An 18,642-nucleotide genomic window follows, 5' to 3' on the forward strand; every position below is an offset into this window, starting at 1 on the left:
AGCACTTTCAGAAACGTCAGTAACGACGTCGCCGCCTTATAGAGAGCGCTCGCGGCGAAATGAGGGCTACTCTCTCGCAACATTATAGGGAGTTTTATATGAAACACACATTGTACACGATCAATTTTTTCATTTTTTTATGCTAAAAAATTTTTTAGGACAATTTTTTTTTGAAATAAATGATTTTTAATGTTTTTTAAATTCCTTTTACATAAATATGAGCCATGAAATCGGAAAATTGAAACATCAGAGGTAATTATTTTTACAATATAGTAATATAGAAATATATGCTCGTAAGAATAAATAATAATAAGTGTAAAATGATCGATCAAATTATTATTTTATATTTTTTTGATTTTTTTCATCGTAATAGAGAAATAAATAAATTCAGTTTCTCATTTCTTACCTTTTTTTCCTAGTGATATTTCAGTACATGATTAAATATGTACCTACCTACCTATACCTAATACTTGAAATAAAAATAACAATTTCTCATAGTTTTTGCATTTTTTAATTTTTGTTTTCATTTAAATTTTTAATTCATTTACTTTACAACAAAAGTGAAAATTTGAAAAATAATAATTTGATCAAACAAATTACCTATATTTTTATTTTATTTATTGTTATATTTCTATAATATTGTAAAAAAAACATCGGAGCTAGCATTCGGACGTAAGTTTTTTTATATAATGAAAATATGTACTTACCTCCGAATGCTAGCTCCGATGTTTCAATTTTCCGATTTCAATTTCATCATTCATGGCATCATGGCTCATAATATTTATGTAAAATAAATAAAATTTCAAGAAAAAATTCTCCTAAAAAACTTTTAAAATAAAAAAATCAAAAAGTTCATCAACTCAATAAAAAAATGTTGAAAAAAAATCTCGAATTGAAATTGTTCTAGAATCATCAATCATTTTTTCCATCGGAAAAAATTACAATTCGATAGTAAATGACAAGATGTAAATTTTTTTGGAGCTTTGCTGACTTTTCTTTTTTTTTTGAGTAAAAAAAATTTTTCGTAGGTATGAATATGAAATATGAATACAGCCATAGAATTGTATGATAAATGCACTTTCCCATTTTTCCCTCATTTGTTTGGACATGAACTAAAAAAAATTAAATTTCCTATTGATTGCCTGATTGGTAATATTGATTATTGACATACATATTTTTTCTCAATAGTCAATTTTGTACAAAAATTGTGATTTTTAATTTTAACATTATATTATTTTTTATGAACATGAACAAATTATACAAATATACAATTGTCAACTCTGAATTAGAATTAGAATTACCTATGCGAAATTTTCACTTTAATTTTCGTTTTTCAGAAAACACATAGGTATTTTAATAAGCCAAACTCAAAACGTGCAGAATTTTATCCTCTTCAAAATTTGTTTATTATCCAAAGCGCTATAAAAAAAATAGCAGTTTAATTGAAGTTGAATTTTTACCGCGCGCAACAATTTTTTCAGTGTTGGCAAAACGAAATTAATTTCGTTTCGTTTTTCATAACGTTATGTAAAATGGAACAGCAATTCGTTTCGTTTCGTTTTCGTTATGCCTCTGATTTTTTTTCGTTACGTTTCGCGTTATGCCTTTTTATATTTCGTTTTTATTTCGTTTTGCCTACTTTTGCTCAAATTTTTTCGTTTTCATTTCGTTATGCTTTAAAATAACGTTATGCCTTATGGAAACGTTTTACCCTATGATAACGTTTTGCCTTACAATAACGTTTTGCCTTGTAATAACGTTTCTACAGTTTTAAAACAACTTCTGTGAAGTAATCATTGCATATTACTAGCAAAGAATACTATAAAAACCGAAAAAAATGTGGAACAAAACGAAAAAAAGGTGAAACGAAAGTAAAGAAAGGTGAAACGAAATGAAAAAAAGGTGAAACGAAACGAAAAAAGGTGAAACGAAAAAGTAGGTAAAACGAAAAAAAAAACGAAAAAAACGTTTTGCTTCTCGAAAATCCGTTTTCAAAACGAAAAGTTTTGAAACGTTTCGTTTTCGTCATAACGTTATTTTCTTGGTCTGTATTTCGTTTCGTTTTCATTTCGTTTTCGTTTCGTTTTGCGTTTTTTTAACGTTTTACAAAACGAAATAATTTCGTTTTGCCAACACTGAATTTTTTACGACTTTGAGCTTCAATAAGTTTCGAACTGTTAGTGCTAGCGTTTTGAATGAAAACTCATTTTGAAGAGGATAAAATTCTGCAAATTTTGGTTTATTAAAATACGATGTAGTTGATGAAAATTTCGCGTAATTTTAATTCAAAATTGACATGCATAAAAATTTGTTCATAAAAATGAATATTAAAAATCACCATTTTCGTGTGAAATTGAAAAAAATTTATACCAATCGATAGGAAATTTCATCTTCTTTAGTTCAAGTCCAAAAAAAATTTTCCAAACCACTTCATTTTCATGAAAAGTGGGAGAAAACGCATTTATCCTATGCGTCTACGGCTGTTTTACTCGCATGTTTACGTTTTCTTAGCACCCATTTCGATCTGACGCGCTCTGTCGGATTAGTTCAAGCGAGCTACACATTGGAGGACGGTATTTGAATTTTCTCCTGTTGAAGATTTTCGTCTTCCCCTAGACTGTCTATAATTTTCACTAAATCTCCTTAGCTTTGTTGTTATCACCATGTGAGTGTAGACTGATAACAATCTGGCTCCTGATTGGTTAAAAAGAATACATTTTATCACAAAGCATTCTGATTGGCTACTCATCTCGAAATTCTTATCAAACCATTTCGCTGCGTAAATGGTAAATAAAAAGAGTAAAACCCTTCGAAAATTCGAAATGAATGAAAAATCGTCGTAAATTAGTGAAAATAAATTCATAAACGAGTAAAATCTCGAAAATGTAAACTTTTAAATCAACTACAAGTTTTCAATACGAACAATGATGTTGAAAACGTGGTCCAGTTACCGGCGATCTTTGACCAGCGGTTCTAAATTGTACAAATTTTTATACAAGGCTGTATCTGGAAACGATTTGAATAAAGTTCATCTTCACATTTCCGCCAGACACCATGGTCAACCAAAGTTATCTCCACAAGAAGTACTTTACTTATAATTCATTTCATATTAAGATACTACGATACTCAAACGATGCTAAAGAACGAGTATTTTCAGGTTACTCAGATCCTTCGTCACCACGAATTCACTTTGGAATTCCCTCAGTCAACAAATTCAGTCAAATCGTTCGATTCGAATCAACTTCCGTCCAATTCTCCTATAGAGGATACTCGATCAGAAGCACGATGCTTATTGACTAGAGGTAGTTAGTATTCTAGACGAATTTCTCTTCCAATATTGTCCATCATAATATTAACGTGTGACGATTTTCTTCTTGAAGGAATGTTGATCGGAGTATTCGATGGACACGGAGGTGCTGCCTGTGCTCAAGTAGTATCTAAAAGATTACCCGATTACATTTGCGTTAGTCTCTTACCAAAAGATCTTTTACAACAGTATTTATCATTTTTAGAAGGTAACTCGAATTCCCCTCGACGAACTTATCGATAAATGCGTAAATAACTTCAACTCAACTTTTCATATTTCGCAGGTAAAACCGAACAGATCGATTTACTGGAAAAATTCAACGAAAAAAGCGAACTAATTGCTGATTTAAAATCACTCTACCATCGTAGTTTTGTAAACTACGTTCGTCATTTATTATCCGATCGTAAGGATAATTTTTTCATGGAAGAAGCGTTAGAAAGAGCTATTTTACAACTAGACCAGGATATCTGTTCCGAAGCTTTAGAATCTAACGCTAAGGATATCGACGTTAAAACATTATACGTAGCTATGTCCGGAGCTGTTGGTTGTGTCGCTCATATCGACGGTACTCATTTACATGTGGCTAATGTCGGAGATTGTCAAGCTGTCCTGGGAGTGTTGACCGAAGAGAACACTTGGTTGGCTAAAAAATTAACCATCGAACACAACGCTGATAATATTCCCGAAGTGAATAGGATAAAAAATGAACATCCCGATTGTGAAAAGAACACAATCATTACGCAAGATAGACTTTTGGGTCAGTTAGCACCTTTACGCGCTTTCGGTGACGTTAGGTAAATCATTTTTGAAACAAAATCACTCGGCTGAAATATTTTATATTGTTGTTATATCCGTTTTATGTATTTTTCTAGGTATAAATGGAGCGTGGACGTTCTGAAAAAATTTGTTGTTCCTATTTTCGGTGAAGAAGTGATCGCTCCTTACTACTATACTCCTCCATATCTTACAGCGAGACCCGAAATAACTCATCATTCGTTAACATCTCGCGATAAATTTCTAATAATCGCTTCGGATGGTTTATGGGATATGATAACGCCTTTACAAGCAGTCAAATTAGTAGGCGAACATATGCGTGGTAAAGTCACCCTTAATGCGTTCAGATTACCTAATAAGGATATGAAAATTGGCGACGTAGCGACCCTACTGAAACATCGTAAGGAATGCTTCAACGTTAAACCAATCGATAGAAATGCTGCCACTCATTTATTTCGAAATGTTTTGGGAGGTACTGAGTATGGAATTGAGCACGCACGTCTTTCCAAACTATTAACCCTGCCTCAAGATGTAGTCAGATTTGTCCGAGATGATATCACTGTCACCGTTGTGTATTTTGATTCCGAATATTTGCGCCGGAATTATCGCCACGAAGATGAAAATTGATCGATCGATTTTTGAAGTATTTTCTTTTCTTTTTTCTGTAGCTGTTCCTGTACCTAACACATTACCTACTTGACATATTATTTTTTTGACAATTATTTGTATTAAGGTTTTACGAAGATTCAATCTGCGTTATTTCTATCCTACTGTTCGTTTAGTTAGAATAGAAGATCTAATAACTTGATACGATTTAGTCATTTTTCGGAGTTTTTATTCGAGCTTTCAACGAAAGATGTGCCGTATAAGATAACTACAGTCTAAATAAGATTTGAAAATTAAAATAACAGGTCGAACTAGTCAATTGGATATGGTACCGAATGTTGTGATTATCCAATGTACATACTTGAGTACGTAATTAATTTGAGTTTGTGATATTTCGATGGCTAATAAAGTATATTTTTACTATATCTGTTTCAACAATGTGTTCGGTTTATTTTGATGTAGAGAACTGGATTTAATTTACATTAGATTTGATTTCAGAAAAAAAATCAAAAGCTTTTAGATCAAAAAATTGGTAAATGGTAAAAAAAAGTAACACAATGAGTGGAATCATCATCTAGACTGGCACTTTATTGGTTGAAAAACGAAGAAATTTCATCATCAAAGTAAGAAACATCACAGATTCGTTTGCGATGTCATTGTTATCGAACCCATGTTCATGTTTTCATTGTACACCGAATTCATTTGATTTTGGCTCTGTTTTACTTTCTGCAAACCTTCCCTCAACTTGCTACCGAATTCATCATCAACCATGGAGAAATTCGTTACTGCTCTTTCCTGAAAAATGAAGCAATATGTATGCACATCAGATGCATCTATTACTACCTATACGATAATTTTAGCTAGAATTGATTTCATTTGTTCTAACTTGAATAAAATCATCAGCTTCTTTTAAATGATCAACGATATTCTGCACCAATCTCTCACGTTCGTCAACACTGAGCACGTTTTTCCAAAACAGTCGAGGTTGTTCGAAGTTATTTTCGTCAGCAGTCTCGTACCTGTAAAAGAAATCACAAAAAATGAAAATAAAATCAAAATTATTAATTAAAGTAAGAGCTTCGAAGAAACTAGGATCAATCTAATGAAAGTTTCCAACATTTCACCCCTCTGTAGGCTGATTATACCTACCGGTCAACGATTCCTCTAACTGGAAATGGTAAAATGTTGGCATTTCGATTCGGCTGTGGTCCTCCGAAGCTATTAGGGTAATAATTAGGTGCACTTTGTTGATTATAATAAGTTTGGGCACCGTCTCTTTGATAATTTGTGATATTAACTCTAAAAGGGCAATTGACTGGTAACTGCAAGTGATTAGGTCCCAATCTATGACGTTGGGTATCTGCGTAAGCGAATATACGACCCTAAATAAATAAAATATTTCTTTATTAGTACGTGAATTTGTTTTACGAACATGGAATGAAATAAATTCATGAAGTAGAGACTTACTTGTAGCATTTTATCAGGACTAGATTCAATACCAGGGATCATATGATTAGGAGCAAATGCCAACTGTTCGACGTCAGCAAAATAATTGGTTGGGTTTTTGTTCAACACCAATTGTCCAACTTCAATTAAAGGAAAATCTTCATGCAGCCATACCTGTTAGAGATGAAATCGAAAATACTGATAGTAAGTATAGGTAACGTTGATTGATCCAACATCAATAAAAATAATTGTATATAGGTACCTTGGTCACATCAAAAGGATTATATTTGTATGTTTTAGCTTGCTCCATCGTCATAATTTGAATGTACATAGTCCATTTAGGATAATCTCCTTTATCGATAGCGTTGTATAAATCTCGAATGCTGTAATCGGGATCCGAAGATGCTAATTCAGCAGCCTTATCTACGGGTAAATTTTTTATTTTTTGAGCAGTCTGAAAAATATCTCAAATGAAATACTAGAAATCAATCTACATTAAGCTAGAATAGTTATAGGTAGGTAAGTAGTGAAATTGTTCGAAAAACATAATACCTTGAAGTGGAATTTACACCAGAATGGTTTGTTATCTTTGTTGACCATTTTGAAAGTATGACTTCCAAAACCGTCCATGTGTCTGTAACCATCTGGTATTCCACGATCCGAAAACAAGATCATAACTTGATGGGTTGTTTCTGGACGTAAACTAATGAAATCCCAATACATATTGTGGTCCTGGAAAAATTACAGAGTGGTACCAGATCCATTGATTAGATTCAATATCAACTTGCTTTATGACCTACTTTGTTTCTGACCTATTTTGTTTCTATCAGTTGGTGGGTACCTTTAAGTGAGTTGCTGGGTTTCTTTTTTGAGTATGGACGAAGCTCGGAAACAGAATAGGATCTCTGATGAAAAATATCGGTGTGTTGTTTCCTACCAAATCCCATATCCCATCATCTGTGTAGAATTTGATGGCAAATCCGCGTGGATCTCTGAAAATTAACAGAAACAGGTACTCTTTTTTTGGTCTCCATATCATGCAAATTCTTCATAAATTTCAACCCACTTCGGGGCCATTCCATGTCAACTAAACCAACATTTTTGAGTCATGTCTTTCGATTTCGCTCAATTTTTTTTTACAATATATACCCACCCAGTAAGTAAGAACCGCGCAATTAGTTTGGTCCCAGCCTCCTCAGGGGGTGGGTGGGGGGAGGGCTTCCATTATTTTCACATTGTCTCGAGGTACTCAACTTCAGCAGCCTATTCCTCCAAAACTATGATACATTGATCAAAACTGATTTCACAGTTCGAAAAGGCATTGCATTTTGCATTTACAACTTTTTAAAAATTCTGAAATTTTTAAAAGTTGAAAGTTGAACTTTCAAATTAAAAGTTCAAATTTCAAAATGACGCTGTAAGTGGGAGCTACCATTTAAAATTTTGAAAAAATTTCCATAGATGTACCTTTTGATTCTTTTTCGAAATATTCAAGTTTCGAGATGGGATCTCTCAATGGAAGGGGAGCACCCCCACCCCCAATTTTGGGCGAAACTTTCGAAAGAAAATATGGGGCATGTGATGTATCGAATTCTATGTTTTTGGTGATGCTGAACACGAATATGGCGTCAGATTTTTGATAGGACCCCATCCACGGCCCCCAAAACCTCCCCAAAGGGGTTAAAAGTTCAAAAAAGTGTTTTGTTCGTGTGACGCATGGATTAGTGTGTTTTTGGTGATGCTGAACACGAATATGACGTCAGATTTTTGATTGGACCCCTCCAGGCCCCCAGCACCTCCCCAAAGGGGATGACCCCCCCCCCTAAGAAAATGGTTACATTCGTGTGACTCATGAAATAGTATGTTTTCGATATCGCTGAACACGAATTGCCTTAGTTTTTCGAATCGACTTCACCCATCGCCTCCCAGAACTTCCCCCGATAGGTGAAAGTCCAAAAACATTGTTGGGGGCCTTGGATGGGGTCTAATCAAAAATCTCACGTCATATTCGTGCTCAGCATTACCAAAAACACACTAATCCATGCGTCACACGAACAAAACACTTTTTTGAACTTTTACCCCCTTTGGGGAGGTTCTGGGGGCCGTGGATGGGGTCCTATCAAAAATCTGACGCCATATTCGTATTTAGCATCACCAAAAACATAGAATTCGATACATCACATGCCCTAGATTTTCTTTCGAAAGTTTCGCCCAAAATTGGGGGTGGGGTGCTCCCCTTCCATTGAGAGATCCCATCTCGAAACTTGAATATTTCGAAAAAGCATCAAAAGGTACATCTATGGAAATTTTCAAAATTTTAAATGGTAGCTCCCACATACAGCGTCATTTTGAAATTTTAACTTTCAATTTGAAAGTTTAACTTTCAACTTTTAAAAATTTCAAAATTCTTAAAAAAAAGTTGTAAATGCAATGCTCTTTCGAACTGTGAAATCAGTTTTGATCAAAGTATCATAGTTTTGGAGGAATGGGCTGCTGAAGTTGAGTACCCGAGACAATGTGAAAATAATGGAAGCCCCTCCCCCACCCACCTCCTAAGGGGGCTGGGACCAAGCTAATTGCGCGGTTCTTACTTACTGGGTGGATATATATTGTAAAAAAAATTTGAGCGAAATCGAATGACATGACTTTCAAAATCGCCTTTTTTTGGTTGAGTTGACATGGAATGACCCTTCGCAAAGCAAACTTACCAAAAAAAAAACAATTTTTCAAAAAAGCTCAAATCTATTAATTAAATTCCAAAAATTGTAAGAACTCGAATTATGAGCCAAAAATTCTTCAAAAATTCCCAAAAAACGTTTTCGTCAAAAAATTTGAATTTTTTATATAAAATTTCGACGCATATACGTTTTCAAAAATTACAAAAAGTATATCCCTATTTTGTGCCTCAAAATCTCCAAAAATGCTCAAAAACAATTTTGTCGAAATTAAAATTTTCTACGAAATTTTCACTTTTTTTGAGTGATACCTACTCGTACTTTTTTCAAAAAGCCATCTCATGATTAATGCAGGTACATCTTTATCTGCAAAAGGCCAACTGAATTTTCTGAGCCACAAATTCGATTTCTGGAGCATTTTCTGCCAGTTGTAGACTTAGTTTAACTCAAAATATCGAGATCTGATTTCATCTAATCAGTTCCCATCATTATTTTCCTTACCGAACTGTGTCTGCAGAACCACTTTCACCGCCAACAGTGGAAAATCGAACTGCAACGGCGGTTTTTTTGCCAATTTTGGAAAAAACAGTCGCTTTTGTGTATTGTGTGATATCATGAGTACACTCAAAGTATCCAAACGCTCCTGTAACAAATAAATCCAATCATTAATAGAACTAATTTCAAAATTTTTTATATTGAATAGGTGATTCATGAATTCTTTCTACCTATTGAAATTGGTATTGGTGCCTAAGTGGCTTAATTGGTCTAACTCGATCAGATCTTATTACTTACCGGCGCCTTTGGCATGTACAACTCGTTCAGGAATACGCTCGCGATCGAAATGAGCAATTGTATCAATAAAGATTGAATCTTGAAGTAGCATAGGTCCTTGAGGGCCAACCGTTAAAGATGCAGTCAAACTATCTACAGGAACTCCATAGCTGGTTACTAACGTGTGTTCTATTTTCTAGATTCGTGTAGCAAAAATGAAAATTAGTTAGGTACCCTGGTACCTTATTGTGATTTTACACCTGAAACGCTAATATTGGTTAAAATCACGAAAAAAATTGAAGAACGTACTTCGGAATCACTTCCGTTGTCGTCTTTATCACATTTTGAGCCATTGGTGGAGAAAATCTGTAGAATAGAAAACAAATTAAAATTCCAAATAAGAAACGGAATCTACTTTGATGTGATTAAACTGAATTCAGGGGTTGTTTGGATTGGATCTGATCTGATATGATAAGATCAAAAAGCTCTGATCAGATTTAAGCAGACGTAATCCGATCAAACCTACCTATATCTTAAACAAAAAATACTGAAATAGGTACCTATACGAAAATAATGCAGCAACTTGACATACTTGAAGAAAAAAATAATGCAATCTAATTTTCGTACTTGACGTTTAGAAAACCCATTCATGCAAACATGTAGGCAAGTAGTAAATACTCACATCAGCAGCTGGTCCCCCACAACTTTCACGTCCCAATACAAATTCGATCAAAAGAACAACAAAAATTCCATGAAAGAATAACTTTCGAACCCTTCCGCAAACGAATACAACCATTGAAAATAGTTGATCAAAATACCTATTATATGTAAGTAGGTATGTAGGTTAAAAAACAAAAATCGTACTGAAAAACAACTCAAATTCTGACTGTATTTGAATGAAAAGCTACCTGGCAACGGGAAGGTAGCGAGGGAAAGTTTTAAAAAAAGTACAGCTGAGAAAACACTTGAAAGTGATGTGGGAAAACTGAAATTTAACGGAGATAATTTATGAGAAAAAATTGCTACGCATGTATAGTGCTAGCTAAATGTAGGTATCAACGCAGCTGCAGTTGATTCACCATTGGTTGGAGGCATTTGCTCGTTAGTACAACAGCGTCTAAAATTTCAACACATGGTTGAGAACAAAAGGACTCGTAAACAACAATGGGATTGCGTAAAAAATATTGACACTGATGCACAGTTTCAACTCATCAGTTCTCCTTCGTGATATTTTGAAGGTCGGAGCCGCTTATAAGGAAATATTTTGAAACTTTGGTTGATTTTTTCCTGTTGCAGGAATGGTTACTTTCATTACTTAGATATGAACTCAATCAATCCAAGCACTGTATTTTGTATAGCATAAATATAACATACCTATACTTTGTAATCAAATACCTAGGCATGTTTGCACTTATAAATTCTTTTTTGTGTATCGTACATAAGTCATGATATAGGTACCTCAATGAATGGTGGATACAGCAATACAGCAATTAAAATGCAACCATCATTTCCCATTTTCACAAAAAGGCAATTGTCATACTTATACCGCATGAGTTTATTAGAAATTTAAATTGCATACCTAATAATTTATGACTTTTGACAGTTTTGACTAATAAAATACCAACATATAAATCGTAAATACAAAAATATTGGTAACAAATGAAGACATTTCCCATCCACAATGCAACATATCATTCTCCGCCTTTTCCAGTTCAATTCAAATTTCAAATATCGAGTTCTTCTTCAGAAGGCAAAGGAGCGAAACATTTTTCAACATCGGAATCACTAACATCTTGTACAGACGCCGGAGACCACTTCGGATTCTCATCTTTATCAACTAGCAATGCTCGAACACCTAAGGACGTCAAAATACGTGTATAATCAACTCATGTTTATTCAAATATGGAAATTCACGAGACATACCTTCATAAAAATCAGGTGATATGGTTTTTTTCAACGTAGCTCGAGTCGACCTAAACTCGGTAATAAAACAAGAACGAATATTTTGAGAAGCACCCAGATCAATTCCTCTTTTAGTGATTTTTAAAGATGTGGGAGATACTTTGGAGAGCAATTCTAAGATATTTTTAGACCACTGAGATCCTTCGTTCTGTAACAGAACTTGAATTTGTTCGATTGACTCTCCGCCGAAGCACGAATTAATCAGATCTAAATAAGGACTCAGAGTGAAATCTTTGCCGCTGATATCTACGGTAGTTTTATTCAAAATATCTTCAATCGAATCGGCATCGCTATTCACCAATTTATTGAACAAATCCGTGACGTTTTCACTAGGAATGAAATGAGTAGCAAGTCCAGCCTTGACTACATCTATTCCTTTCAGCCTGTATCCAGTTGAACCTAAAAATAAACCTAATTTTCCCCGCAACCTGGGTAAAAAATAACAGCCACCGAATAAACCAATGGCAGTTTCTGGCATAGCGAATAAAGTCTTTTCCGTTGCTATACGATAGGATCCATATATAGGATCCATATACAGAAATCCCAACTCCACCACCCATAGTTATTCCATCGCATAACGATATATATGGTTTTTTGTACATTCCAATCAAGTAATACAGGGTGTATTGTTTACGAAAAAACTCGATTGCTTCCGATGTGTTTCTGGTGGCTGAGACTACATCGCCGCCAGCACAGAACGCTTTCTCGCCGGCTCCTTTGACAATAACGAAAGAACGCTCGTTTTCCCATTCTTTTAATTTCGAATATATTGCCGAGACCATGGGTTCGTTCAAAGAGTTCAGAACTTTTGGCCGGTTCAAGGTGATGATACCGACGTTATTCTTTACTTCGAATAATACCTCGTCTGAGGTCGCCGATGAAAACATTCTGAATGTTGATAATACACGACGTGTTGAGAGAAACATGATGGCAGCAGAAAGCTGTAAAAATGAAAATGAAAATACTTTTTAAAACATATTACAGTAGACTCCCGATTATGCGATGTCAATTGGGGCGGAGAGGCATCGGATAAATGAAAAAGTCGGATAATTGATTTTTGATTTTTTACTGAAATTTAACCCATTCACTACCGCATGTGAAAAATATGTTTTTCAGATCCGCAAAGTGGTCTAGGCAGTTAGTTTATGACCAAGGAATGCAAATTTACTCCAAACAACTTTCAACTTTCAATCTACCCCCCCCCCATCATCCGAACGACTGGGACATGTGTCCCATTGGTAGTGATCAATCCCAAATGTTGGGAGTTGGGACATAGGTGACAGGTGTCCCAATGACTGATCACTTTACTTATTTTGAGCCTCATAATGAAAATAATGTACAATTGAATCACAACTGACATTCCATGTTTAAAACTGAGCTAGACTATCTAAAAAAGTGAATAAATGACTTGTACATACCTACAGTTCATGTAAAATGAAATGTATCTTATAAAAAATTGGGTATTCACGGACAGGTAATCATAAAGATTATATGTAAATGATAAGGTAAAAGGTGCAAAACAGTTTTTACATAATGCTACATTACACATTTTACGTATCATTTTTGTTCCTTCCCCGTTCCCCAGACTCGGATGTATCAGAATGAATGTTGCAATTTATTTATGAATATTGAACAAACGTATTACGGCATTACTCAATGAGAAAAGAAATTTTCATCATAGTTATCATAGTTATAGTCAGAATCAAAATCTATGTTAGATACTATCATATCACTCTGGATTCTCCAACATTCTTTGAGAGTTGTCATCTGCAAAATCATCTTCATATTTTAGTTTTTTTCTCTCTTTACGATTTTGTTTACCCATAGTTTGTTTTATTTTATTCAGTCAATGTCATGACATTATTTCATAATATTTTCAACACTATTTCGATGAAAATCACGAAAAAAAAACCATCTGCAAAAATAGAAATGATAAGAAATGATAAGAAATAGAAGAGTCAAGTATTAGAACTTAGAAGGGAAGGCCTGGTTATTTCTACTCTTATTTACTTCAAAAAGTTGTGGCGCGCTCTATGCATTTTTAAGGAACTACGGGTTATTTTTTTGGACTACTTTTATAATATTTACCACTACTACCGCTATTCGAGTACACTTTCTTCATTCTTGGTAAACCGTAGAATTTTTTGTTATCTTCGAAGATTTCAATTCAAAATTCAAATTTCAAAAATGGAAAAATGTAAAACATTTCGTAAATAATACTAAAATTCTCGAATTAAAGTTATTTATTTTGAAAAATTCAACGTAAATTCGACCTAAATTTATTCACCCTTCGCCGTTGAATTCCTTTTTATAGTATCGAAGTAATATCAACTTTCAAGGAGGAAGTCGTAGGGTCGTGTGAAAAATGAAGATCTCTTCTCTTCATCATCTCAACTCATTCATTTGAAATAAACCATTCAGTAAGTTATTCAGCCAATTCCTATTTAGTAACTAATTCGACCGACTTACTAAAAATCACCATTTTCTCAATTTACAAAACAGATCCATACAATGGATTCAGAACTGGAGAACGTAGATTTGGATCAACCGAATAAGATGATCCCCGATGAGCAATCATCATTTACGTGTGACTACTGCAATCAATCATTCATATTAAAATGTAACTTGGTATCTCACATCCGAGCCCATATCGGTGATAAACCTCACTCTTGCGACGTCTGCAACGAATCATTTTCAACGAAAAGTGGTCTAGCTCTGCATTTCCGTATACACAAGGATATCGGCGCCGTGTATAGAAGTTCGTCGCCGGAAAATCATCGATTCATTTGTAATTACTGCGAAAAAGGATTCAGTCTGAAGAGTAACCTAATCCTACATATCAGAACTCATACAGGAGAAAGACCGTACCGGTGTTCGTACTGTAATAAAACATCCGCAACCAAGTATAACCTTTTATCCCATATACGAACGCACTACAGTCAGAAAACCATAAAATGCGGATACTGTGATAAATATTTTTCCAGTCGGAAAAATCTCCATTCCCACGTTCAAATTCATATCAGTACCAAACGTTACTATTGTTCGTACTGTGATAAATCTTCCATACATAAGGGAACGTTGAGAGTCCACGAACGTATACATACCGGAGAGAAACCGTACAAGTGTATATACTGCAGTAAATCGTTCAATCATCGGAGTAATCTAACTCATCATGTTCGAATTCACACCGGAGAAAGGCCTTACGTGTGTAAATATTGTAATAAAGCGTTCAGGCAGAAGTACGCGTTGGATGGACACGAAAGAATACACACCGGAGCTAAACCTTACGTCTGCGTCGACTGTAATAAATGTTTTCCGTACAGTGCGAGTTTGAGATCTCACATGAAACAGCATTACGGCGAGCAAGTGTTTACTTGTTACTATTGCATGAAATCTTTCACTTCGAAGGTGTCTCTTAGTTTACATATCCGTATTCATTTATGGAATAAGAACCCTACGAAGAAATACGTAAACAAAAACGATGAAATTTTATTGCAACAAGCTCTAGCTGCGCAAAATACACCCCCTGTTATTAAAAATAACCTGAAAATGGATCCTCTCGTAGTATCGAAAGTCGAACACGAGCAAACCACCGTGAAAATTGATTACGATAATCCTCAAGTAGACAGTGTCGTGAACATTTTGCTAACGCCGGAATTGGAAAGTGGATTAGTTCAGGATTTGAATGATAATTCGTCGTCTCCTTGCGATTTGAAGAACAAACTACGCGAACAATTGTGTAAATTCATGAATAAGTACTCGTTGAAAAATCTTCCCAGCAAGAGGGTGGCTACGTTCAAAAGTAATGTCCCGATTGCACCATCTTCAGCACCGCCGAAACCTAAAACGTCGGCTGAGTATTATAAAATGATGCCTACGTTGAAAAGTTCCAATACAGCTGCAAACCCGGAGCCTATTTCGTTTGAAGATTTGAAGAATCAAAAATCGGCTGAATATTATAAAATGATGCGTTCGTTAAAAAGTAATAACGCAGTTGAGAACCAGCAGACGAGCAATGTTACGTCTGTTTTTTCACCTCAAGGTTCGAATGATCGAGATCTTCGAGCAAATGCGATTGCAGAAATTGAAAAACTCGGATTGAAAGAACGTATCAGTACCCAACTCAAGACAATCGTAAATAGTGGAATGTTCGAAAAGGAACGAAGACTGGAAACGAATAGATATAGAGCAGTAATTGTACCGCTTCCACGGCCCAGAGAAGAGAATCTAAAACTCCAAATGAATAGTCGTCTGCAAAAATTATTCCAAACTAATTTAGTCAAGAGGTTTGATACGTTGGCTAGTAACACAATCGAAAATAAAGTAAAACCAGAGGTATTTTATTTGAATATTATATTCGTAATATTTTTTTTTTGTGTATACTTATTAATTCTGAACGATGATTTTATTAGATTGTCCATATGAAGGAAGAGAAAGTAGAGCCTCAGATTACTCATCAAGATGTCGATGAAATTAATCTAAATTCAACATCGTGTGAAGCTGCAGCAGACTCAAAATGTATCGAAAATACTGTTGAGGTAATGTAAATGAGTGAATACGAAACTCGTTGGTGAAAAATACATGTTTTACATCAGTTTCTTTTTCTTAATTTAGCCTACAGAAGGAGAGAATATCGCAAATGAACCAATTACCGAAGTTCATATCAAAATGGAAGCTGAAGAAGCTGAAGAACCTGAAGAAGGTATCGTCATATGTTGAAAAATAACGAAGCTGCAAAACGTATCTGTTATATTTTTTTATTCTACGTCCGAGAATATTTTGTTTAATTTATTTTTGATTTATCGATTCACCCGAATGTATTCTTCGAGTTTTACAGGGTATTTTTGTGAAAGTTTAGCTAATGTAAAAATAATGTTACCAAACGTAAAATAATTTTTTTTACGAAAAGATTATGATTTATGTCTGTACATTTTTTAAAAAAATTAAAGACAATTTACTTAGTATTTCGTGAAGAAGTTTGAAAATTGGAATACCTGCCCCCCCCCACATTTAGAGTAGAAATGAACTGATTGTAGAACTATTCAAAAGTGACATTGTGACCTATCAAAATTAGTTAAAATTTCGCGAAAAATTCGAATATCTTTAGAAAAATATTTTTTGAGAATTTTGAGCCCTAAAATTGAGCCATGATTTGATTTTTGAAAAAGTTTTCTGCGACTTAAATTTTTTTGACGATATCAAATATTTTGGCGAAAATATGTTTTGAGCATTTTTGAAAAATTTTAAACTCCAAGATTGAGTTATGATTTTTTGGATTTTCGAAAAAGTGTGATGCAACACATCAAAATGGGTTAAAATTTTCCGGAAAAATCAAATATTTTCATGAAAATGTTTTTTGAGCATTTTTGAAAAATTTTGAGCCTTAAAATCAAGTAATGACTTTTTGGATTTTTAAAAAAAGTTTACTGCAACCTGTCAAAATGGGTTAAAATTTCGCGAGGAAATCAAATATTTTCATGAAAATGTTTTTTGAGCATTTTTGAAGAATTTTGAGCCTAAAAATCAATGTTTTTTTTGAATTTTTGAAAAAGGTCACTGCAACTTGTCAAGATGGATTAAATTTTCGCGAGGAAATCAAATATTTTTTGAGAATTTTTGCAAAATTTTGTGCTCCAAGATTGAGTTATGATTTTTTGGATTTTCGAAAAAGTGTGATGCAACATATCAAAATGGGCTAAAATTTTCCGAAAAAATCAAATATTTTCATGAAAATGTTTTTTGAGCATTTTCGAAGAATTTTGAGCCTCAAAATCAAGTAATGATTTTTTGGATTCTTAAAAAAGTTTACTGCAACCTGTCAAAATGGGTTAAAATTTCGCGAGGAAATCGAATATTTTCCATGAAAATGTTCTTTGAGAATTTTTGAAGAATTTTGAGCCTCAAAATCAATGATTTTTTGGATTTTTGAAAAAGGTCATTGCAACCTGTCAAGATGGATTAAATTTTCGCGAGGAAATCAAATATTTTTTGAGAATTTTTGGAAAATTTCGTGCTTCAAGATTGAGTTATGATTTTTTGGATTTTCGAAAAAGTGTGATGCAACATATCAAAATGGGCTAAAATTTTCCGAAAAAATCAAATATTTTCATGAAAATGTTTTTTGAGCATTTTCGAAGAATTTTGAGCCTCAAAATCAGGTAATGATTTTTTGGATTCTCAAAAAAGTTTACTGCAACCTGTCAAAATGGGTTAAAACTTAAAATTTCGCGAGGAAATCGAATATTTTCCATGAAAATGTTTTTTGAGCATTTTCGAAGAATTTTGAGCCTCAAAATCAGGTAATGATTTTTTGGATTCTTAAAAAAGTTTACTGCAACCTGTCAAAATGGGTTAAAACTTAAAATTTCGCGAGGAAATCGAATATTTTCCATGAAAATGTTCTTTGAGAATTTTTGAAGAATTTTGAGCCTCAAAATCAATGATTTTTTGGATTTTTGAAAAAGGTCATTGCAACCTGTCAAAATGGGTTAAAATTTCACGAGGAAATCAAATTTTTTACAAAAATATTTTTTGAGAATTTTTGAAAAATGTTGAGCTCCAAGATTGAGTTATGATTTTTTGGATTTTCGAAAAAGCGTGATGCAACATATCAAAATGGGCTAAAATTTTCCGAAAAAATCAAATATTTTCATGAAAATGTTTTTTGAGCATTTTCGAAGAATTTTGAGCCTCAAAATCAAGTAATGATTTTTTGGATTCTTAAAAAAGTTTACTGCAACCTGTCAAAATGGGTTAAAATTTCGCGAGGAAATCGAATATTTTCCATGAAAATGTTCTTTGAGAATTTTGAGCCTCAAAATCAATGATTTTTTGGATTTTTGAAAAAGTTCACTGCAACCTGTCAAAATGGGATAAAATTTCGCGAGGAAATCAAATATTTTTACAAAGATATGTATTTTTTGAGAATTTTTTAAAAAATTTTGAGCTCCAAGATTGAGTTATGATTTTTTGGATTTTCGAAAAAGTGTGATGCGACACATCAAAATGGGTTAAAATTTCCCGAAAACATCAAATATTTTCATGAAAATGTTTTTTGAGAATTTTTGAAGAATTTTGAGCCTCAAAATCAATGATTTTTTG

General features: G+C 33.7%; 3 protein-coding genes and 1 pseudogene across 3 annotated transcripts; 2 read left to right on the top strand and 2 right to left on the bottom strand.

The window, feature by feature from the left end:
* The first annotated feature begins 2,759 nt into the window (after positions 1 to 2,759).
* On the top strand, positions 2,760 to 5,125 carry Pdp (pyruvate dehydrogenase [acetyl-transferring]-phosphatase 1-like protein, mitochondrial). The gene is made up of 5 exons (XM_065355633.1): positions 2,760 to 3,083; positions 3,158 to 3,302; positions 3,381 to 3,515; positions 3,591 to 4,101; positions 4,180 to 5,125. The coding sequence occupies exons 1-5, from the start codon at positions 2,925 to 2,927 to the stop codon at positions 4,706 to 4,708; spliced, it is 1,479 nt and encodes a 492-aa protein (XP_065211705.1). The 5' UTR covers positions 2,760 to 2,924; the 3' UTR covers positions 4,709 to 5,125.
* Positions 5,126 to 5,249: 124 nt separating this feature from the next.
* LOC135839551 (peroxisomal catalase 1-like) lies at positions 5,250 to 11,010 on the bottom strand. The gene is made up of 11 exons (XM_065355632.1): positions 10,262 to 11,010; positions 9,889 to 9,945; positions 9,601 to 9,775; positions 9,310 to 9,451; positions 6,975 to 7,125; positions 6,686 to 6,865; positions 6,396 to 6,587; positions 6,155 to 6,307; positions 5,837 to 6,069; positions 5,574 to 5,706; positions 5,250 to 5,482 (listed from the first exon to the last, which is right to left on the bottom strand). Exons 1-11 carry the CDS (start codon positions 10,373 to 10,375, stop codon positions 5,321 to 5,323), a joined length of 1,692 nt encoding a protein of 563 aa, XP_065211704.1. The 5' UTR covers positions 10,376 to 11,010; the 3' UTR covers positions 5,250 to 5,320.
* A 100-nt stretch (positions 11,011 to 11,110) lies between these two features.
* LOC135839553 (3-hydroxyisobutyryl-CoA hydrolase, mitochondrial-like) lies at positions 11,111 to 13,465 on the bottom strand (annotated as a pseudogene).
* A 221-nt stretch (positions 13,466 to 13,686) lies between these two features.
* LOC135839549 (zinc finger protein 502-like) lies at positions 13,687 to 16,505 on the top strand. Its single transcript, XM_065355631.1, has 4 exons — positions 13,687 to 13,961; positions 14,044 to 15,876; positions 15,954 to 16,079; positions 16,156 to 16,505. Exons 2-4 carry the CDS (start codon positions 14,053 to 14,055, stop codon positions 16,258 to 16,260), a joined length of 2,055 nt encoding a protein of 684 aa, XP_065211703.1. The 5' UTR covers positions 13,687 to 13,961; positions 14,044 to 14,052; the 3' UTR covers positions 16,261 to 16,505.
* Positions 16,506 to 18,642: the final 2,137 nt, after the last annotated feature.

The sequence above is a fragment of the Planococcus citri genome, chromosome 3 (genome assembly GCF_950023065.1).
Source record: "Planococcus citri chromosome 3, ihPlaCitr1.1, whole genome shotgun sequence".
Taxonomy (NCBI): Eukaryota; Metazoa; Arthropoda; class Insecta; order Hemiptera; family Pseudococcidae; genus Planococcus; species Planococcus citri.